This window comes from Pomacea canaliculata, linkage group LG7 (genome assembly GCF_003073045.1).
Source record: "Pomacea canaliculata isolate SZHN2017 linkage group LG7, ASM307304v1, whole genome shotgun sequence".
In the NCBI taxonomy this organism is placed as follows: domain Eukaryota; kingdom Metazoa; phylum Mollusca; class Gastropoda; order Architaenioglossa; family Ampullariidae; genus Pomacea; species Pomacea canaliculata.
In genome coordinates, this window is record NC_037596.1 from 181,546 (window position 1) to 205,759 (window position 24,214).

General features: G+C 38.9%; 1 protein-coding gene across 6 annotated transcripts; it reads right to left on the bottom strand.

The window, feature by feature from the left end:
• Nucleotides 1-1,241: 1,241 nt before the first annotated feature.
• On the bottom strand, nucleotides 1,242-23,612 carry LOC112569122 (A disintegrin and metalloproteinase with thrombospondin motifs adt-1-like). 6 transcript variants are annotated; one of them, XM_025246810.1, is made up of 15 exons: nucleotides 23,457-23,612; nucleotides 18,261-18,408; nucleotides 16,470-16,642; nucleotides 12,496-12,643; nucleotides 11,458-11,630; nucleotides 9,408-9,563; nucleotides 8,774-8,944; nucleotides 7,731-7,874; nucleotides 7,148-7,318; nucleotides 6,648-6,791; nucleotides 5,327-5,497; nucleotides 4,319-4,462; nucleotides 3,269-3,439; nucleotides 2,986-3,129; nucleotides 1,242-2,458 (listed from the first exon to the last, which is right to left on the bottom strand). In XM_025246810.1, the coding sequence occupies exons 1-15, from the start codon at nucleotides 23,512-23,514 to the stop codon at nucleotides 2,280-2,282; spliced, it is 2,295 nt and encodes a 764-aa protein (XP_025102595.1). In that variant the 5' UTR covers nucleotides 23,515-23,612; the 3' UTR covers nucleotides 1,242-2,279. The 6 variants fall into 6 exon arrangements, with proteins under 6 accessions (XP_025102595.1, XP_025102596.1, XP_025102597.1 ...); XM_025246811.1 differs by lacking the exons at nucleotides 6,648-6,791; nucleotides 7,148-7,318; XM_025246812.1 differs by lacking the exons at nucleotides 4,319-4,462; nucleotides 5,327-5,497.
• Between the last annotated feature and the right edge of the window lie 602 nt (nucleotides 23,613-24,214).

Consider the following 24,214-nt stretch of genomic DNA (forward strand, 5'->3'; position numbering starts at 1 on the left):
GGACAAGAAAACCTCCGCCATGTTGGTGTTTGGACACCTCGCCGCTGAACAACAATCCGTGGCCCTGGTCCGTCCAGCCATATTATTGCAGCGGCGAGTTTTGCGACAGAACAATCTAGTGATGTAAACATCAAAGAGAAATAAGAAGGGGAGGGAACTATCGTGTCAGGCATGGAAACCAGAAAAGTAAAGCATTTAACAGCAAGCAAGGGCAGTGATTTCCCTTGAAACACCCATCAAAACAAAACGTGCGTGTAGACAAATCAGCAGTCCAACTGATTTAATTTTAATAATAAACTTAAAATTTTAAAATTGAATTTAGACAAGGTTTTATTTGACAAAAGTGAGCTTACTCTAAAGATTCTCAATGATCTCGAAAGCAGATGTATTTTACAGAAACCCTGTGGAGTCAAAGTGATGAAACTCTATTTATCAAAACATGTGCTTGCTACGGTTGACATAGATGTCCTTTTTGAGATAAATTGTGTTTATATTTTAAATAAAAAAATCATGGTAAATTTAAGAGATCGATGTTGTCAAGTTTATTGTTTGACGTTGAAGTGATGACGGGATTTTCTTGTTTTTTTTTATAATTTCAGATAATAGAGTAATGCTAACATTCTATGGATTTTCGTCTGCTTATTATTTTTTGATAATCGTTAGCTTAACGAACGTCAGAGAATTTTCATAATTGCGCGTGCGCATGTGTGTGTGTTCGAGAGAGAGAGAGAAGAAAAAGAGAGAGAGAGAGACGGCAGCTAAAATATGTCTTAATTAAATGTTGATAAGGGCAATCTTTAGTTAGCATTGAAAGCAGGGAATTAAGAATTGTTAGTTTGGTATCGATGTTCTCCTTTTTCATCGCTTCTAATTCTGTGTTGTTGTTTTTTTTAAAGTCAGTGAAGATTTTTAGAGTAAATGACAATATTTTGTAATCAAAATGTTCACCCTTTTCTGAATGCCTCCATTTCATGTAATTTTGCTCTATTCCAAATGGAACGGTCTCTTAATTATTGTTGACACCCAGCAAATATTTTGAGACACAATTATGTGTGTTGAGTAATGTAAGTCATAACAACGACACTAGACTTGATAAAATATTTTTTCTAGATGTTTTATTCTTTCCACACCAGGCACTTAGACTAAAGAACACCTACAACAGCACACACACGCACACACATACACAGAAACATACAGAAAAGGTAAATGAAACACAGATAACACATTACAATGTTGTATATTAATGTTTACTAATGAAATCATTTCTAAAAAGTCTAATTTAATTTGTTTCATCAGTTTTCAGGAAATGAAGGCAGCACACAAGTCACACTGTTGAGTCCAAAGCACCTCTTCCTTCTCCTGCTGACCAAAAGAAAACTGGCGAGAAAAGAGTCTGGCAAGGACACTGAATATTTCAAATACTTTATAGTTGACGACACACGAGACAAATAAATAAAAACTAAACTATTTTATATTAGCAATGTGACAAGGAAAGTAGAAAAAGAGAAGATTGAAAAAATAGTGAATGCTTTAAAGAATGCTGTTGTGGTTAAGGAACATTCTATCTGATTAATATATTTTCTGTTCTTTTCACTCAGGATGAATGTGTATAATAATGTCATAGACTGGACAGTAGGACAATGTGTCAAGTGGTTTATGTCGCGAACGTCTGTGAGCACGGAGTCTCACAATGGAGGAACACATTACGGATCGTGAAATAAATAAAATACCCGGATGGAAAACACGTGCGGTAAACATCGACAAGCACCGCGTGGCTGGAGTAAGCGTTCTTAAAAGTCAACAACAACACGTAAATCATATAAATTGTGGTTGTTTCTAGGGAAGACAAGTTTTGTGGCGTTTTTTTTTAAATTTCAAAGCAATCAAATTATGCATTATTGCCCAACTTTGCCGCAAACCGATCTATTTTTAGTAAGCGCTACTCCTGATAGTCATGTTCAAGTCAGAGAGACTGGCTTGCCAGGATTGTCTTGGCAATACTGGACACAAGGCGGATTTATACTCTCACAACATCTGTCAGCGAGGAAGTGCGCTGACTGAACCCTGGGTATTGTTTGAAATGATGCACGTGAAGGTCACTAATACTTTAGTAATCGTTTCTGGATAGTCCGGTAACACACGTCACAAATAACTGGACAATTGGCTGTCGTGAGTTCAAGTCTCGTCTCCTGCACGCTGTGAAATGTGTTTAGTAAAATTTACTTTTATTAAGCCTTTAGGCATTTGCATAGTACTCTGACTGAACATTTAAAAACTTCTCAATAACCTGGACAGGCCTGAAGGTCGCACGGTTCATCTAGCAAGTTGTTTCCCTCACAGGGTCGTCCGCAGTCATTTATTCCGTGACACGTCCTTGACCTTGTACGTGTTCCTTGACCACAAGACACAGAACATGAGGACCAGCTGCCCCAGTCGTTCCACACTCCATGTCTAGGAACTGTAACAACAGACCTGAGCTGATAAGTGATTTGGACAGATGACGAAAGCAACGTTCAGTACAAGGTTGTCAGAAGAATGTTTTTTAATATGTGTTTCATCGAGTTAGACACAGCTTACCTAGTCACGTGATATATGTATTTTCTTTATGGTTTCAATAATAGTTATGTGGTTATAGTTAAACCTCAGTCAAAGATTTCCAGGGATGACATTCACTGGTTTCGTAAGCCTTCAACAAGTCATGAGATGATGAAGGTGTAATTTTTGCAGACATTTCACCTTCGATAGCATTCTCGTGTTATGTGATACACACTCACTCTCTGAGATAATGCAGAAATACTTTTATGAATGCAGACTAAATTGCTTTGACACAATCAACGTTTGTAAGCGATATATGGGTTCAGTGCATCAGGTAAAAGTCTTTGTTAACGATTGAGAAACTGGTATTAGGGAGCGAATGATAAACCTAACCAGTGACAAGACAGGGGACATAACAGTAACCATAGCGACAAGACGTGCAAACATTACCACAACACTCTGGTCTCTGACACTCTTGTGCTTGACTGGCGTCACCTGCACACCTGGCGCCTGGCGGAGTACAGGTACGCGTCCTTGACTCTGTTCCTCTTCCACAGGTGACGCTGCATGTCCAGCTGCCCCACGATCCCCAAGCTGCAATATTCCACCATTTAAAGGTGTCTCCATTACTACATATATACTCAGATGACGTTCTACACATCTCAAGCAATATTCGTTTCTTAGGCAACAATAGAGAAGATATCAGACTAAAGATATTGTGGCTTGCATTTACCTGGACACTCAGACAGGTTGCAGTATTCCTCTGAAGAACTGTTTCCCTCACAAGGTCGTCCACAGGCGTTTTGTCCATAGCACGGCCTTGACCTTGTACGTGTTCCTTGACCACAAGACACAGAACATGAGGACCAGCTGCCCCAGTCGTTCCACCGTCCATGTTGAGGAACTGTGACAACAGAACTGAGCTGATAAGTGATTTGGACAGATGACAAAAGCAACGTTCAGTACAAGGTTCTCTTCAAATGTGTTGACAGAAACAAGTAAACGTTCACACGTGAAATATAAATTTAGTGGAAACTGTTAAAGGAAAAAGGTTATTTATGTTTACAGAGCAAATGATCTTATAGTTATCTTTGTTTTAAATAAATTAAGCCAGCTAAATTCAAAATGTTATCTCTTACATAGTGGTGATAGCTGTAAAGAAAAAAATAAGATAGAAAATAAGAACTAGAGCTGGAATATACTTTTGGGTGCAATTAACAATATGATGGATTATTTATCAATTGATAATTAAAAATGAGATTATTTTTATATGTGATACTTCTCTAAATAAAATTGCAAACCAGTACGCATCATTTACGATTGTTGTTTTAGTAAAAGTAATGTTAGTGTTTTTTTAAGATGTCTTACTTCACGTTAGACACAGCTAATCTACTAAAGTGATATTTGTAATTTCTTTATGATTTTAATAATCATTATTTGAAAACAGTTAGATCTCAGTCGAAGACTTCCAGTGATGACAATGACTTCAGCAAGTAATCAAATAACAAAGCTGTTATTTTTACAGTTTACCTTCGATAGCCTTCTCGACTTATGTAGTACATAATCAACCTCTGAGATAATGCAGAAATACTTTTTTGAAGGTAGACTTCATTGCTTTGACGTTATAAACGGTTGCAAGCGAGAGACGGTCTCAGTGCATCAGGTAAAGGTCTTTGTCAACGATTGACAAACTTACTAGTTTCAGCGAGCAAATGAACAACCAGACCAGTGATAAGACAGGGGATAGAACAGTAACCATAGCGACAAAACTAACAAACATTACCACAACACTCTGGTCTCTGACACTCTTGTGCTTGACTGACGACACCTGCACACCTGGCGCCTGGCGGAGTACAGGTACGCGTCCTTGACTCTGTTCCTCTTCCACAGGTGACGCTGCATGTCCAGCTGCTCCACGATCCCCAATCTGCAATATTCCACGATTACAGTAATTTTTTCCAGCTTTTACCGAAAATTGAGTGAAATTCTTGATAATCTGTTACTAATAATTAATCATGGATATAAACACTTAGATGATGCAATATAATCTGTTGCAACAGTTTCATTTGTAAAACAATAAATGGTATGGGATGTGTTAGTGTAATGACATAGCAAAACACTCTTACTTTTCACTGTTATCTTGATGGTCCTTATGTTTATTGCTAAGAGCAAAGCTGAATGCCATATTCATGTTAGATTCTCCTAAAAAGGTATCCTTAGCAGATATACCAGAAATACTACTCTCTCTAGCTAAAGAGATTCTTTGGGTTCAAGGAAAGAAGCAGTATCGATGAATTCCTAGAATTCCGTGAACACAGAGCATCGCCGTATTAGCAACACAAATACAGATATAGCCATAAGTAGAGATAAAAATAAAATGACACAAGTAATATCAAATCTACTTTATAAAATTTTAAAGGGCATAATGTAACAACAGAAATACTTCCAGACACTTAAGAACCTCTCCAAGATCAGATGATCACCAAGATTAAGGTATTGAAGGTATGGTAGGAAATCATATCACAGAGAGCGTTGCTAAACTAAATAATACATTATGACTACTGCAAAGATCTTAACAAATTACAGATAAAGATAAACACGTCTTCCTCTAACATTTTCATATTTTCTTTGACAAATCTGAATACTCTTTTAAAAGCTGAAATAATCGTTAGTAAAAGGTGTAGCCATTATTACATTTATGCAGATGCCGTTCTGCACATTACAAGCAATACTTATTTTTAGGCAACAATTGAGAAGCTAGGAGACTAAATATCTTGTGGCTTGTACTTACCTGGACACTCAGACAAGTTGCAGTATTCCTCTGTAGAAGTGTTTCCCTCACAAGGTCGTCCACAGGCGTTTTGTCCATAACACGTCCTTGACCTTGTACGTGTTCCTTGACCACAAGACACAGAACATGAGGACCAGCTGCCCCAGTCGTTCCACCGTCCATTTTGAGGAACTGTAACAACAGAACAAAGCTTCTAACTGATGTGGTCTGACATTTTTTTTAGGTTGGAGGGTAATTTAAAGAGCCAGGAAAAAATATTTTGTAGCTTTATTTAAACTACAATCTCAACAAACCTGAGTTTCCTTCTGTTCTCAAAATACTCGCTTACAAACATCGCCATGCACAGATGAATACCGTAATTATCACATTTATACACAGATACACCTCATTAACATAAATTGTGTGCAGAGCAGACGACGGCAGCGTTCACTACCAGGTCGTTTTACATAATGAGTTGATAGAAACAGGGAAAAGTTTACAAGTAAATTATGTTGTAGATAAAGCAAGTAAGACTAAACACTTTATCTATATTTATGTAGAAAAATATATTTCTTTAAAATAGTCTCTGGGCAACTAACTTAAGTGTAAGTATTACTATTGAGGTATTAATTCTAGATAGAGAGAAAAAATACAGTTTACGACTGGATTCTGTACCCAGTAACCAAATCTTCTGCTTTGAGATGGTCGTCTCTTTTAAGAAAAAAATTCCTAATACCCAGTGATTTGTTTAATTTACGTATACATTCATATCACAGTAGGTAAGCATTTAACATAATTATTTAGCTACAAGAAAATGGAATACAGTCCGCATCGTTTTACGATTAAAATTTTTTTAAGAAGTATGAATGTATAAGATTCTTCATAATTACCTTTAGTAACATCAACGTTAGACACAGCTTATCTACTGACATTATGTTTTCTTCATTATCATTTCAGTAAACATTATGAAGAATTCGTTAAATCTCAGTTAGCGACTTTAAGTGGCGGTAATGGCGGGTGTCCTTACCCTTAAGCAATTCATCAGATGTTGAAGCTGTCGTTCTTGAAGACAGTTTACATTCTATAGCATTCTCGTCTAATGTAATACACACTCACTATCTGAGATGATGAAAACATTCTTTTTAAAGAAGACTAACTCCCTTCTACACTTTTAAATGTTGTTAAGGGATAGATGGTTTCAGTGCATCAAGTGGAAATGTTTGCTACCGACTAACAAACTGACTGGTATAAGCGAGCGACACTGTTGATGACTTAACAGTCTGAACAGTGACAAGACTGGACATACAACAGTAACCATGGTGACCAAAGTAACAACCATTACCGCAACACGCCGGACGCTGGCACTCTTGTTGGTCACTGGCATCACCTGAGCACGTGGCACCTGGCGGAGTACAGGTACGCGTCCTTGACATTGTTCCTGTTCCACAGGTGACGCTGCATGTCCAGCTGCTCCACGATCCCCAAGCTGCAAAATTCCACGACTATAGTATTCTGTTTCCTGCTTTGACCGAAAATTTAGCAATTTTCTTGCATATCTTGTACTAACAATCAAACAGGAACGTAAATATCTAGATGATGCAATATAATCTATCACAACAATTTTATTTTTTTAAACAATAAACGGTAGGTGATGTGCTGGAGTAATGAAGTAGCAAAACACTTGTACTTTTGCACTAGCTGCTATCTTCATTTTCCTTTCCCCCTAAATTGTTGATGCAGACAAATGTTGAGATTGCAAAGATTGCTAAGTGCACAAATAAATGCAATTTTGACAATGGATTCTGCGCCGGGCAGAATTAAAAAATTGTCGCGTGCACTTACCTGGACACGCAGACAAGTTGCAGTATTCCTCTGAAGAACTGTCTCCCTCACAAGGTCGTCCACAGGCATTTGGTCCAGAGCACGTCCTTGACCTTGTACGTGTTCCTTGACCACAAGACACAGAACATGAGGACCAGCTGCCCCAGTCGTTCCACTGTCCATCTTGAGGAACTGTAACAGAACAAAGCTTCTAACTGATGTTCTCTGATATTTGCAGTGCTATGAAGGAATAATTCAAAGAGCCAGGCAAAGAATATTTTGTAGTGATACCTAAAAGCTTTATTTAAACTACAATCTCCTCAAATTGGAGTGAATGCGTTCCTTTTGTTCTCGAGAAACACGCTCAAAAACATCGCCATGCACAGATAAATGCCGTAATCGTCACATTGATACACAGATACACCTCATTAACATAAGTTGTGTGGGCAGCAGACGACGGCAGCGTTCACTACCAGGTCCTTTAAAATAATGAGTCGATAGAAACAGGGAAAAGTTTACAAGTAAAACATGTCAGAGATAAACTAGGTAAGAGTAAGCCATTTATCAGTAGTTATGTACAAAAATATAAACTAGCAACCATTACCGCAACACGCCGGACGCTGGCAGTCTTGTTGGTCACTGGCGTCACCTGAGCACGTGGCACCTGGCGGAGTACAGGTACGCGTCCTTGACATTGTTCCTGTTCCACAGGTGACGCTGCATGTCCATCTGCTCCACGATCCCCAAGCTGCAATATTTCACGAATAAAGTATTCTTCTTCCTGGCTTTGACCAAACATTAAGCATTGTTTTTCTTATCTTTATCTAACAATAAAACATGGACATAAACATCTAGATTATACAATATAAACTATTAACAGTTTCATTTATAAATCAAGAATTGGTATAGGTAGTGCTAAGGACATAACAAAACACTTGCTCTTTTGCACTAGATGTTCCTGATGCTCCGTCCTCTGAACTGTTGATGCTGAGAAATGTTGATGTTTTTAAAGATTTCTGAGCGCCATGTTGGATGCATTTTTGACTCCCGATTCTACTAGAAATGTATCTTTGGCAAATATGTAAGAAGTACTTTTCTCACTAGATAAAGAAATGCTTGGCATGCAATGGAAGAGGGAGTATCAATGGATTTCTAGGTATCCGGTAACACAAACCATCCCCGTATTATCAACACAAATACAGATACAACCATAATTGGAGAGAAAAAATATCGCCAAAGGAAAATTAAAGCTCCTTTATAAAAGTAAAATGAGCATGATGTAACAACAAAATGCTCCCAGAGACGTAGGAACCTCTCCAAGACAAAAAAAAACAAAACAAAACAAAACAAAACAAAAAAGAAAACAAACAAACTCCATGCTTGAGGTATAGAAAATACTCTTGGACATCATATCACAGGGAGCTTTACTGTACTAACCCATGGATTGACTACTGCAAAGACTACAACAACTTTAAGATAAAAATAAACACATCCTCATCCAGCGTTTTGGTCTTTTCTCTGAAGAATATGAACTCAATTTTAAAAACATCGAATGCTCCTTAGTTCGACATGTATGCATTAATACATTAGCAATATTTACTTTTAGGAAAGCATTTAGAAGCTGAAGATATTGTCGCGTGTGCTTACCTGGACACGCATAATCGTTGCAGTATTCATCTGTTGCACTGTTCCCCTCACAAGGTCGTCCACAGTCATTCATTCCATGACACGTCCTTGACCTTGTACGTGTTCCTTGACCACAAGACACAGAACATGAGGACCAGCTGCCCCAGTCGTTCCACCGTCCATCTTGAGGAACTGTAACAACAGAAGTGAGCTGCTATGTGATGTGGTCTGACCTTTTTCAAATTTCTAGTTTAAAGAAATAGGGAAAGAATATTTCGAAATGAAACCTAAAAGCTCATTTCAAACTACAATCTTTACAACGTTGAGTATGTGATCTCCTTGCGTTCTTGAGTTTCTTTCTCGAGATACACGCTTACAACCATCGCTTGCACAGATGAGTGTCGTAATCGTCCCAGTCACACACAGATGCAACTCATTAACATACGGGCTCTGATGACCCACTGGCTGTGACCCACTAAATATTTCGACGTACACTGCTGAGGTCTACAGCAATGTGAGACTAGAGGTTAGAATCTTTATTAAATATTTCGCCATGAACCCTCTCTACACAGAAAGATGTTTAATGTGACATGAGCCAGTCCTCAAGCTACAGGTGATTACAGGTGTTTGTAATGAACAACATCAGTGACGTTACCACAGCACGCGGTGTTGCTACACGTGTCGGTCTGTGTAGCCTCCCCTGGACATGCGCCTTGTGTGCGGCTGCACGGGCGCCGCCGTGACCTTGACCCGTCTCCGCAGGTGGCGCTGCAAGCTGACCAGGTCTCCCATTGTCCCCATACAGAAGAGCCTATAACATTACAGTAATATTAATAGATATAAGTATTTGCAGTTTCAATGTTATTCTTACAAAATAATTTTTTGGTATGCTGTTCCTTTCAAATTCGAAAAGAAAGTTTTTTCCAGCATGTATGTACAGTTAACGTCTTGATGAGAGATTGTAAATCGTGGAAGATCGAAGAAATATTAATATTGATTAGCACGTTTACTTGAAGGATCAAGACAATGGTACAAAGAGACTCGAGACTAAAGGAATAAATACACACACAGAGAGAGAGAGAGAGAGAGAGAGAGAGAGAGAGATTACGTTTTGACTATTTCCATTCATAGGTTCTTACCTGTTTGTCTCTTTACTTTTTTACCATGGCGATGACTGGTAATGTACTGCCCCTTAATGTGCCAGACTAAAACTTTACTACTCAGGAATCCTAATGTTAAGTACAATAGTGAGGTGACCTTCGATTGACTATTGTAAAGTGTAAACAACACTAAAATCAACACAATTTTTATTGTTGATTATTTTGCAGGCAGCAGTGGCATGCTCTCAATGTTCTCTCTGTCGCAGGTAAATGAGAATAACTTTCAATGAAATAAAGGCCATTGTGTATTCACTCTAATAAACAGCTGTCAAGAGTAAACACAATGTGGACCTTTTTTCTGACATTTAGTGAGTTAGACATGACGTGTCTATGTGTACTGCTGACTGTGACAAGAAATATCTGTTATCTATTGATATCTGGACATTGACACAAAAGCACCACCAATGTTGTGATTTCTTTGGCGCCAACACTGCAGACAGGGTTGGGAGGGGCAATGAACATCGAACCCCCCATTGTTACAACAAGAGTCAGACTCAGACGACGCGTGACGTAACATGGGCATGACGTCAGGTGTTGCTACAGTCATCGGAAAAAAGGCCTTGACCTTTCCCACCCCGTGATCAGGATAAAATAGCCTGGACTATGACGTCAGACGTCGTCTGCTGTCAGCCTGTTACCGGTGTCCGCGGCACTGAGAGACACACAGGCACAGAAACATTTCTGACACGTGACACGTGACATCAGGCATGCCTATACCTTCACTATCCCCGGCCTGAGTCAATTTTCTACCTCGTTCCCCCCAAAAAACCTACTGGTAAACCGGGTTCAACATATACTTTGTGTCACGGTTAACACTTTCCCATTTAATGGTTTCATCCATTCTCCCAGACATTCAACATACACGTGCAGTCCGTAGGCTGCAAAGGAGTTAAATTAAAACAATCTGAAAAACACCGAAGGACAGACTTGTTTGTAATAAACATAAGGGATGTCAGTGGTGTACAAGGGAAACTCTTTCATTAAGATATCGTAGTCATTGAATTTTATAACAAAGGGAAGATCAGTCGAAATATATTGGGCGGCTTTGTTCTTACAGAGGGAAAGTAATGTCTCTTACAGGAGGAAGTCAAGATTTAAGTGACATTACTACCAGCAACACTCGAATAGTAATTTCACTTTATGCCCTTACTGTTTATAGTCTTTAAAGAAATAACAACTTGAAAATGAGTCAAGCTAGCTATTGTAAACTACCACAGTAATCAGCATGTTTCAATTATGTACAAAAACAAATAAATTACTTCTTGATATAATTTCTTTAGCTGTTGCAAAGGGCGCATACAAGAGTAGAGACAACGAGAGTAGAGATAACAAGAGTAGAGTGGAGTAGAGTAGAGATACCGACACCGACAGCAACAATAATAATATGATATTTGTCTTAAACAGTATGGAAATACTTTTTTCTAGTCTTATTTATCAAAGAGTAGTAATTAAAAGTTAATAAAGCTACTGTTCACAACACCATGATTTATTTTTTTTAATTAAATGCTGGAGTAGTAAATATTTAATTATCACTGGTCTGCTTACTAAAGCCGCACATGACGCCGACATCCATCCAGTGTTCACAGTAGTGTATGTACAGTCCTAGGTGTTTACACTGCGCCAGGCTGGTTTCGTTCCCCACACACTGCAGGTCATAGAACAGAATAGGACCAGAGCCTGCTCCGTACTTGGCTGTCCGCACGGCTACTGCTGTTGTGCTGTCAGACATCACATACAAAGAGAGACTAAATTTTTGAAAACGCATGCATATAGTAAAACCTAACCGACATGGACGTCAACTTTACTCGTTAAGAGAATAGAAAACTGCTGACTTGCAGATTTGTGTGACTCTTTTTTTCTAATTATCTAAGTTCTGTTCACGACAAATACCCGGAATATTACAAAACCATCCCGTGCAACACATTTTCTCTTTGCTTTGTAAAATAGCCAAGATTATCTACACAAGGAACAATCCAGGTGGCGCAGCAATAACAAGTTTTTTGTTTTCATGATTGTTGAACAAACCTCAATTCTTCAGTAAACCACAAAAAACGTTAACTATACAACAGTGTATCCATTGGCAATAAGAATGTAGAGGAACCCCAACGAAAAGACTTTTAAAGTGTCCCAGAGCTTGATCTTTTAAAGTTTGATCGCCAAGAACATCAGTAACATCAGGCGTTTCATGAGAATTTCAATAAACACAGATGACAGGAAGTATTTTCTCTTATAAGCGTAAAATGGCACACAATATCTTAAAAAAACTTTTTGAAGTAAACAAAGTTGATTCTGATTTCTACTTACATTGCAAGGTGTCTCCATTGTCAAAAAAAATTTACAAAACCAAAATAAATGTAACTTCAACCACTCATGGTCAGTAGACGGTGTTAGTCATACTTATAAACAAGGTACGAACTGCAAATGGTTGAAAAAGGATTTTTCCCATCAGAGGCAACAGTGGACGTTTAATACCTTTGAATTTAACACAATCTAGATTATCAGGCTACACGGTAATGGTAATTGTGTAATGTTTATGCCATCGCTGTTATTTAAATTGTGTTTATTTCGGTAGACTACACATACCTGTTGAATCCTAACATTCTGCAGGCTACAAAAGCTTCTTCCTGTCCAAAACCGCTACTACACACTGTGTTCCAAGTTCCACCGTGAAAGATTTCCAGACGTCCCGCCTCCGCTGTGCCATTGACCACACGAGCTATGAACTCTTGAGCTGACATTGAAAATACAAACATGTTGCAATAAAAAGTTAATTACATCTTAGTCGTAAATACAAAGGAACATGAAGTGAAAAAGTCTTATGTTGCATGATTAACAGATGGTTACAAATTTCTTCCTCTTTTTTTTAAGCTGTGCTAATAACATTCTCTTCGCCTACTGTATCTACAATTGTTTTATTATTGGTGTTTTATTATTAGGGCGTGAAAAATATCGCTACTTGACACACTGTGCACCTACAGAGGGCCGCCACGCCAGTATATATTGAATATAAAACAGAAGGACGAAGGGGCCGCCATTTGTTTCTTTGCCCTGACCCTCAACGAGCCTACAGCCGCCCTGATACACGTTTGGGCTAAAGTCGTTTTATTGGCATGATCATCATCGTGATCATCAGCATCAATTTTGTTGTCGTCGAGAATAAATCAAATACTCATTCATAATGTAGGTGTTGTATTCATGAGTCTCATTATTTGTGTGCAACATGCGGTACTAAGCACTAGGCTAAGAATTTTCCACTGATCATAAGAAACAAATATCAACGCACAGCATAATGAGAAGAATTGAGGAGGTATAAAATGGAATAAAAAATGTGCTAAAAAGGCCATGCGGTTAAAACTATAAAAAAAATGTCGGAAAGCTAGAGACAAACAACCTTGCTTCTACAGCTAGGTTTGGATTTAAAAAGACTAAACATAAAGGAAAAGAAACTTTTGTGGGGGAAAGTTTGTGCAAATGAAAACTATTTGCAGGTGACCAGTTGACAGCAAAGTTGGCTTCGGCCTCAAAAGTAATAGTTACAGACACGTGTTCTCGAATACCTGGATTTTTTTTTTTCGTTTCGGCAAACAGACCACGTGTCACATCCGTAGAGCAGGATCGGTACTACCAGGTAATTGTACAACTTGTACATGGTAGGGAAACTTATGGCTATGTCAGATCCTATCTACTCTAGCTATTGCCGCTGTTGCTGATGGAGACACAGGGTGTAGCTGCCTCTGTCACGGACGCCGCCTCTCACAGAGCAACACACACACGTGTCTGTACGAGTTCTTGTAACACAGAGACAAACGATCACCTGAGGCTGTCCAGCACATGTTGTCATGTTGCTCAGCATTTTAGGGAATAGAACACAGATAATTGTATTCATACTAAAATGTGTTAACACACAGTTCGTTGGTGAAGATGTTAAAAACCATCTAAGATAAGTAAACGTAATGCAATAAATGCAATAGTGTCTACTCTCTATTTTATATGTATATCATTCCCTCAGTTCGTATTTTACAACAGTTTCCAATATTGTAGTCTTCAAAATAACCGTTGCTAACCACGTATTCCGACTCACAAACACAACCTCGCTAAACGTTTTCTCAGTACTTCTTCAAAACCTCAGTTGCCTGTAACCTTACTCACGAGTTGTCTTCCTTCGCATCTCAGTCAGAATACAAATAACACAAATCACACTTGTAATTCATTTGAAGTTTTTTTTTTTTTTTGCTTCACCAACGGGTAAGAAACTCTTTGGTCGCATCATGTAACTCAGGGACGGTTGACACTAAGTCCGTTCACAATGGCGGTGTCGGTGAGGAGGTTAACGCAGTCACAGCAGCGGTACCACAAGGTGACGTCGCGAGGCTAACGTGCATCGAGCCCACACGCTGCTGGGTGTTGGAAGGCGCTCGACGAATGGTCTGGGGAGGTAATTCTTCCTCCTTCAAATGAGCTCCAACACAATCAGCCCGTACACGAAAAAAACAAACAAACAAAAAACTGTAACTTAAAGTTACACTATACTTCTATTGTCAACCATATTTTCCAATACACACAATTTTTTCTTGTACGTTTGTGTTGACAACTTGTACGTGAGTTGTATTGTATTACCATTCTATAAATAAAAACACCAAAAAAATGTCATACTTCATCTAGGCGAGGTTAATACACCCAGGGTTAGTCACATGCCGCATCTAGCGCCCATCGCTACTACCCTGGTCTACTCTCTTAAATGATCTCACTCGAAAGCGTTACAAATCGTCACCAAGACTCGTCTTCTTCCTTCACCATCTCCAGCCTGAGTCCTGTACCAACCTCGTTCCCGTGTGCTACAGGTTGTTGCGAGGTTTTCTGTTGATTTCTGTCTAACCTCGGCGAGTCCCACAATGTCTGTCGGTATTTGAATGGTTAAGTAATCGTCAACAAACAGCCTCGTCAGATGGTGCGCCAAGTGTTGAACAGTAGTTGACAGACTCTAAGAATGCTCGCGCGCACTTTTCTTTCTGAGGACCTTTTTGCACGTGAATTAGGTGAGCAGCTCAAAGTTACTTGTAAGGAACAAACATAGTGACCTCAGGAGACTGTAAAGTGTGCCATACACAAAAAGTTATCATTCGCAACAATTTCAGGCTTTTAAACGCCTAGTCTTTATCATTTCAACAATGACTGAAGCGTGAACAGAGTTTTCTATCCGTGACAAGTAATAATGCAAAATAATGACTAATTCATCAGGTTTGGCACCAGCAGCAGGTACATGAGGTAAGTAGTGACCACCCTGTACCTCATAATGCTCGTTGACTCTGGTGATGAAGACTTACAATGATGGTGTGTCTGTGACTGACAAGACACTGGACGTCGACCGCAGCGCCGTAACTTTACACACAGCGACCAGGATACAAACCTTAGCGATGTAATAATTTTTAGTTTGCATAAAGTGTGAGAAATATTGTTAGATGTGATGATCTAACAAACATTGGTTTAGGATGTGAGAGTGAGTTCACCAACTACCTGTGCTTCCTAAGTTTATAGGTACCCGTGTTACTGGAAGTCATTATTCAAGAACTCATCGCCCAGCAAGAGATGAATATGTGACAAGAAAGGTCAATGGCAAACAAATTTCTTTTGAGAATCCTAACAATCTATACCTACCACCTCTTTACATTGAGATGCGTCTGATGAAAAATATTGCGAAGACTTTCAAAAACATTTACATCTATTTCAGAATGTTCTAAATTAGTAAATGCTATGAAAAAGAAAGGAGTTTTTATAGGTCCACAATGAGAGATTTCCTAAAGATATTTTAAATAAAGGTATTTAGGAGATGGGAGCAAGGCCTTTCTAGAGCGTTTGCAATAAGGTTCTTAAATAAATAAATATGATATTTATAAAGATTTAACGGCAAAGATGTTGATTACAAACTTAGCAGCTCGATATTTACTGAAAATGCACTTTCTTCATTCACATCTAATTTGTTTGTCTCCTAACAAAAGTGATGTCAGTAATGAGCAAGCGAAATGCTTCTATCAAGACATTAGTTGTTGAATATAATAAAGGGAAGAGCAGTCCGAATACCAAAGTCGACTTTTGTCGGTTCTTACAGAGGGAAAGTAATTTTTCTTACAGGAGAAAGTCACGATTCCAAGGTCATTACCACCACAAACAGTCGAATAGTAATTTTATGAAATGTCCAAACTGTTAAAAGTCTAAAATGAAGAAAATACTTCATAACCTAAAAGGGAAACCGGCAAGCTATTATTTAGTATCACCAAAGAAATCAGAATGTTTCAATTATGTAGAAACATACCAATTACTTTGTAATGTAATGTTTGTAAATTCTTGCACAGTGCTATAACAACAACAACAGCAACAACAACAATAACAATAATATGTGATTTATCTTCAACACCCTTGAACGTACTTGATTTTTCGACTTATTTATCAAAGAACAGTAATTCAAAGCTAATAGGGAAATTCTTAGCAACACCGTACTGCAATTTTTAACAAGATAAATTAAATGCTGAAGTAGTTGTACATCTGTATGGTCTGCTTACTAATGTTGCACATGACGCCGACATCCCACCAGTGGTCACAGCCGTGTTTGTAGAACCCCGGGTGTTCACACTGCGCCAGGCTGGTTTCGTTCCCCACACACTGTAGTTTACTGAACAAAATAGGACCAGAGCCTTGTCTGTACTTCGCTGACCCCACGGCTACTGCTGTTGTGCTGTCCGACATTAGAAACGAAAAGCAGAAGATATAAACATTAAAATAAACATACACTTTACACTCAATACAGACAAAAAATTCTATAAACATGTATACAAGCTCGCGCGCGGACACACACGGAGCACTTGCCACAGAGCAACTCTCAGTTTATATCGTGTGACCGTTGCTGCCGCTGTTGGTGTAGTTGCTGCTTTCGACTTTGATTCTCATATTAAACATTGCCTGATAGTTTTCCTTCGCCGTTCTATCGCAGTTTGCACTCCCTTTTGTCTACTTCTCTACAACCTCTCCATACTTTCCCTCTAGCTTAGTAGGTTGGATGTGGTCTTAGCACTGTACCTATATCAGCCATGATATCATCAGCTTTTCTGTATCTGATTCTATTGATCATTCAATACACATATTTATTATCTTTTTCGTTGGGGAAATTTAAAAAACTTTTTTTGTTTAAGCGTTATATTTTTTTAAGAGTTTGCATCGATATATCTCTCATTTGCAAGTCTTGAGTACCTTAATTTTTGTTAATCTTTATCTTGAACGTTAGTGACACGAATAGTGCGATAAGTAGATATGTAGGCAATAATTTAAAATAAAATTTATTACATTACTACATACAGTGTTTAAAATGAGTTTATATTACTCTGTCAGACAGCAAGTGCAAGACTTAAATACATGCAGTTAAACATACCCGGACATTAACCTCAACTTTGTGCTGGGAAAATAAATACAAAACCTCTAACTTGCAGGTTTGTATGATGCATTTTATTAACTATTTATCTACTGTATACGACAAATATTAGAAATATTACAAAGTCATCCTGTGTAGCACATTGTTTTATTTCCTCTGTCAAATTGCCGAGATTAATCTACACAAGAAACGAATCAGGTAATGCAGCGAATTAAGAGCTCATTGTTTCCTGATTGTTAAACCACACCCGATTTTTGAGTAAACCATAAAACATTTTACCTGCATAACAGTATGTCCATTTGCAAAAACAATGCAGAGGAATCCCAACTAAAAGCCATGTAAAGTGTCCCAAAGCTTGATCTTGTAAAGTTTGATCGCCCAGAAAATCAGTAACATCAAGTGTTTAATGAAAATGTCAATAAAAGCAGATGGCAGAAAGTATGTCTTGGAAATAAAATGTGGGATATGATACAATATTTTAATAAAACATTTCTGAGGCGTTTTTAAGTGGTTTGTTTTACTTATCAACGAGGCAGGAACTGCCACTGCTTGAAAAAGACTGTTCCCATCAGAGTCAATAGTGAACCTGAAATAGTTTTACTCTAAAACATACTTTAGATCAGACCTGGGCAAACGCCGGCCCGTGGGCCGGATCCGGCCCGCCTCCTGTCTCTGACCGGCCCGCCCGCTGGCCCGCCCACCAGTAAATATACTATATATACAGTAGTGGGTAAAACTGAGTTTACTATATTAGTCCGGCCCTCTAGAACCATCCCAGTTTCTCATCCGGCCCCTTGGGAAAATTAATTGCCCACCCCAGGCTAAGCTTTTTTTGTTTCATTTTAAAAGATGTCAATGGATCAAACGTGTAAAAGAAGCAAAAATCCCAGTTACTTAAATTGTGCTTATTTCGTTAGACTACACATACCTGTTGAGTCCTAACATTCTGCAGGCTACCAAAGCTTCTTCCTGTCCAAAACCGCTATGACACACTGTGTTCCAAGTTTCATTGTAAAATATTTCCAGACGTCCCGCCGCCGCTGTGCCACCGACCACACGAGCTTTTAACTGTTGAGCTTAAATTGAAAATGCAAACATGTTGCATTAATAAATTAATTAGAGTTTTGTCGTAAGTAAAGATGAAAACCCTGTGAAAAAGTGTCATGTTGCTTGATTATCACATGGTTACACATCTCTTCCTCTTTTCTTAAGCTGGGCTAGTAACATCATGCTCACCTTTTGTTTAGTATTATTTAAGGCGTGAAAAACATGTCTACTTGATAAACGTTTGCATTAAAGTCTTTTAACGACCACGAAAATCATCGTCAATATTGTTGTTGATAAATCAGAAACTCATTATTTAGTTTTAATTACCGTTAAACCGCTCATTACCTAATTGAAGCTATCGCAGTAAAAAGCAGGCTATGGAGCTAAAGCAAATATCTACTCATTGCTTAGTGAGAAAACGGGAAGAGGAATGAAAGGTGAGGAAGTAAAAATAAACGAATACCACATTCTGAAAAGTATATTCAGCACAGATCGGAGACCGCAGTGTGGCAGTTTCTTGTGTCGGTCACTCAGTCAGCCGTACATTGGCAGCAACTGTCGGAAGGGGGAGCATATGGGTAGAATGGGCAGCTGACACCATATTGTCTATATTGAGTATAGTGAGCAGGTGGTTTACATGACAACAAGCTCAGTCTTGACGTTCGTAAGCCATGTATTTCTGTGGTCACTGAGGCGTCAAGGGTTTCTAAGGTGCTAAAAAATATTCCACCAGGTGTTTTGCCGGGTCACATGACTAAAGAAAACCAGCTGAAACTGCCGGACTGTTGAAAGTGTACGTTGCTGGTGCCCTACAAGAGAGACAATCGTCCTTCGTATAAAGTAGTTGGTTCTATGTTCTAGGTTTGAGATCCAGAGCAGCCTCCTTATGAACTTGCTCTCTAATGCATGAACTCTTAGACAAGAATTCACGTGTCACATCCGTAGAGAAGGATCAAGTTACCAGAGATTATTACAGCTTGTACTTGATATTTCAACTTATCGACTATGCCAAATCCAATCTAGCATAGACAATATTACTATTCTGCTTAACTCCATTTCATATACGTTTGAACTGTTTGTCTGTTTGTTGGTGCGACATTGCAGTTGTTAGTTAGTACCTGCTAACAGATTTTGTCATCTGCAGAGAGTAGGCTGAATGTCGTTTTTCAGCCAATGGAAACGGTATGATGGTCGTGGAGACCTTTTGTCACCGGTGATGAGGGCGTTCTTTATGTACACCTACTGTGGTGCAAAGGTAAACTCCCGTTATTCAGCTAGCAGCTCCTCTGTGGTGATGCTGATGATGTTTCTGTTACCTTTAGCATGACTTTGCTTGGGTTGCTGATAAGACTTATGGTTCTGTAATCCTGACACGGTTTGATGTTTCCTGACTCCATCTGGGGAACAAAACCTCGCGTTTCCAGACAAGAATAGTGAGAACTTTTTTAGATTTTTCCCGTCTGGCTTGAGCAGCTCAGCTGACTCATTATCAACGTTTGGTGACTTTCCTTCCGACTTCGTAGAGATCCTTTGACCCCTTGCCGCACGACTTGGAGTTCTATAGGTTAACTGTTACTAGTCTACTTGTTTTAAAGGGTGTTAGTGCTGGTCTTCAGCTACAAAAAATTCAAAAATAGATGCAGTCACTAATTGTACCTCTCCCAGAAAAAGGAAATAGAAAACAATCCCAGAACTACAAAGCCATAAGATTTATCAGCCATTTTTTCAAAGTCATGCTGAAGGTCATACAGAACAGCATGAGCGCCGTAGAAGAACAGGCTATATGGCTATAACAGGCTATAACAGGCTATATGGCTATAACAGGCTATAACAGGCTATAACAGGCTATATGGCTATAACAGGCTATAACAGGCTATATGGCTATAACAGGCTATAACAGGCTATATGGCTATAACAGGCTATAACAGGCTATATGGCTATAACAGGCTATAACAGGCTATAACGGGCTATATGGCTATAACAGGTTATACCGGTCATTATAGCTATAAAAGGCTATATGGCTATAACATGCTATATGGCTATAGGGCTATAACAGGCTATAACAGGCTATATGGCTATAACAGGCTATAACAGGCTATATGGCTATAACAGGCTATAACAGGCTATATGGCTATAACAGGCTATAACAGGCTATAACGGGCTATATGGCTATAACAGGTTATACCGGTCATTATAGCTATAAAAGGCTATATGGCTATAACATGCTATATGGCTATAGGGCTATAACAGGCTATATGACTATAACAATCTATAACTGGCTATAGGGCTATAACAGGCTATAACAGCTTATATTGCTATAACAGGCTATATGGTTATTATGGGCTATATGGTTATAACAGGCCATATGGCTATAAAAGGCTATAACAGGCTATATGCCTTTAACAATCTATAATAGGGTATAATATGCTATATGGCTATACCAATCTATAAGAGGCTTTATGGAAATAACAGGCTTTATGGTTATAATGGGCTATATGGCTACAAAAGGCTGTATGGCTGTAACAGGCTATAACAGGCTATATGGCTATAATAGGCTAAATGGCTATACCAGGCTATAACATGCTTTATGGCTATATCAGGCTATATGGCTATACGCCTATAACAGGCTATATGTCTAAAACAGGCTATAACATGCTATGTGGCTATAATAAACTATAACAGCCTATATGGCTGTAACAGGCTGTAACAGGCTATATGGCTATAACAATCTATAACAGGCTATAACAGGCTATATTGGTTTAGGCTATGCAAGAGCACAGTTAACCAGATCTTCAAATGTCACATTCTGATAGAAAAGCGTCTCAAGGTGGACTTCTATCACAACTTCATTGACTTTAAATAAACATTTGAGAGACTCTAGCACGTGGGGCTATGCCATGTGATGTAAAAGTTCCACATCAAGGACGGAATCGTTCTACTCGTCGAAGCGCTGTACAGTATCTCATCGAGTATATTGCTCTTAAGTAATCAAATAGGACAGACGTCCGCACCACAGGAAGACTACTTCGAGGATGCCCCTAATCATCGATGCTGCCTAATTTCTGATTTGGAGAACATCGTGCTCAAAACTCTTCAATACCACCATACTCAATTAATGGAAGACCGATCTGCTTGCAGTCCACTTTTGCAGACTGCACTGATCTGATAGCAGGCACTAACAAAGAATTACAAGACCTAAGCAACAGACTAACAAACAGTTCAAACACACATGGAATGGAGACAAGAAATAAAAAGAGCAAAGTTCTGGTTAATGGCAGCGGCAAAGCAGAGATTTATATGAACGGGGTACAGCTTGAATAAGTAAACAGCTTCACGTACATGGGAGCAACCCTCTTCAAGGATAGCAGCTCCACGCCAGATATCTAAACAGGATCGTAAACAGCAACAGTAGTAATGGTTAAGCTAGACATGATCTAGCATAGAGATGAGATAAGGTTTACTAGTACAAACTGTACAAATCATCGGTAGGGATAATCTACAGATGTGACACATGGACACTGCACGCCGAGACGGAAAAGAAACTCCAGCCATTGGCGAACAGGTACAGGAGAAGATTTCTCCGGATCTCATGCAAAGAACATAGAAACAATTACTTTGTACGAAGTAAGATTACCACACTCATAGGACACCAGGAACATCTACTTTCAACAGACAAGCGACGTAAGCAGGTCTTCTTTGGGCATGTGACCCGGCACGATCCCCTGTCGAAGACAAATTCCCCCCAAGACAAGGTAGCCAACGCCGCGGTGGCCAGAGGAACAAAAGACTTATGAAGGTCAAAATCTGGACTGGTCGTCCTGTACAGGACCTGCTGACTATCATCCACAATAGGCAACTGGTAGGCCCTGTCAGCTGCCTCGTCTATCCATGTGTTATTCCCAACGAAAGGTGCCGGTCAACGGACGACTGACTGACCACTCTCACCCTAAAGACGGCCTCTAGGTCACAGAGGTCATTACCACCTCCACTCGGCAGCTTGTCACGCTTGGCTCGTTCAGCGACAACACCGTCTACCCCGCAGTGGTCTGTTATTGTCATGGAGAAATCTAGACTTCCCATAATTTGTGAACTTGGATCTCACGTAATAATGCTACATTACAATCCTTGACTTTTACCTTTTTAAGTCAGATAATTTTTTTTCTCAAATTAGTGCTTTGAAAACGACCAAGGGTATTTCATTTTGTATTGTGCCCAGCAATAAAAGTAGTATCGTATCAAATAATAACGTCGAGATACAAACCTAATAAAACTATGATGCACACAAAATAGTCACAATCACTTGTTTATGCTATCAAGGTTACACTGGTAATGTTAGGTATATAGTTTAGCAAAACTCGTGGACTTCCATGAGGCTATGAATTTTTAAGCAAGCGGGTAATAGGGTCTTCGATAAAATAAATCTATTATAACCAATATTTCAGGAAACAATCTTTGTATGTGACTCTAATCTGTTATTGAAGCTTTTGTAATTTAGTTCATGTTGATGTTTTAGTGGACCCTTTTGAGTTGTCAGTTTAATTGTAAAAGTAGTTAAGTACAATTTGTAGGACGACATGTTAACAACAACTAAAATTTACTTTTTAAAAGGTGTGCGAGGAACTCTATTATTACCTTCAATTACTTATTCCTTTCAAATTAAAGTTTCGCTTTTGTTAACACATTTCAAGTTCTTTAATTATCAGGTCAAGCTGAGTAACTAGTTTGTGTAAACATAGTTCACGACGTGGACTAAGGACACAAACTTTTTCTAATAAGAAATCTTGTAGAATGTCCAAGGGAAACTAAAGCAAAATACCACGTGCTTTAGACGCTTTGTTTCAGGTTGGTACGTTTCGGAAGTAACAATCGGAAGTATGAGCGACACCTGTTGCAGATACACCCAGTGATAACTGTCACCTACCTTTCGTCTCTTGTATTGAGCAATCTGGTAACCTAATTGACATTACCTGTCATAAAACGCTTACTTATCTTGCCAGTGGGAACTACACACCACTAGAGAATTTCATATCCTTAGCAAGTTTATTAAAGTTATTAAAGCAATATGATGACTACTTACCCAGGCTTGGCACCAACAGCAGGTACATGAGGTAAGTAGTGACCACCCTGTACCTCATGATGCTCGTTGACTCAGGTGATGAAGACTTACAATGATGGTGTGTCTGTGACTGACAAGACACTGGACGTCGACAGCAGCGCCGCAACTTTACACACAGCGACCAGGATGTGAAGCTTTACGATCAGTGATTCGTCGATAGGTCACGTGCCGCGCTGTGATTGGTCGGCTATTTTATTTATTTTTTTTATGTCTTTCTTTCTCTCTGCCTGAGGACGTGCGTGTGTCTCCGAAGTGCAGTAATAGTCGTGCGGTGCACTGAGCCCTAGACAAGTACAGCTTTATTGAAAGACAAAGCAGCATGGTGCAAAATTTGGTGCAAAATAATCTTGTTTGTATGACTATCTTTAGTAGTTTGTAGTTTGCTTTCAGAACAAGACTTAATCGTTAATCATTCCTAAAGAGGAGCTGCAATCTATTTCGTACGCAGAAAATAATGAGCTTTCTACTTAATAACGTTTAACAACTGAACATAGTCATGATTGAGCCATATACGAGAGAAAAATTCCTACTCCATTTTGTGAGACTAAGACAAACATACCCTTAAGAAAGAGTTCTTGGACCTTCTGAAACGATTTTTTGTTCGTGTCGTATGTATTATTGACTTCATACATATCATTGCATGTTTGGCTCATTAGTATGTTGTAAGTATGTGCTTATCATCTGACATTTTCGGAACCGATCGGTGGTAGTGAGGAATA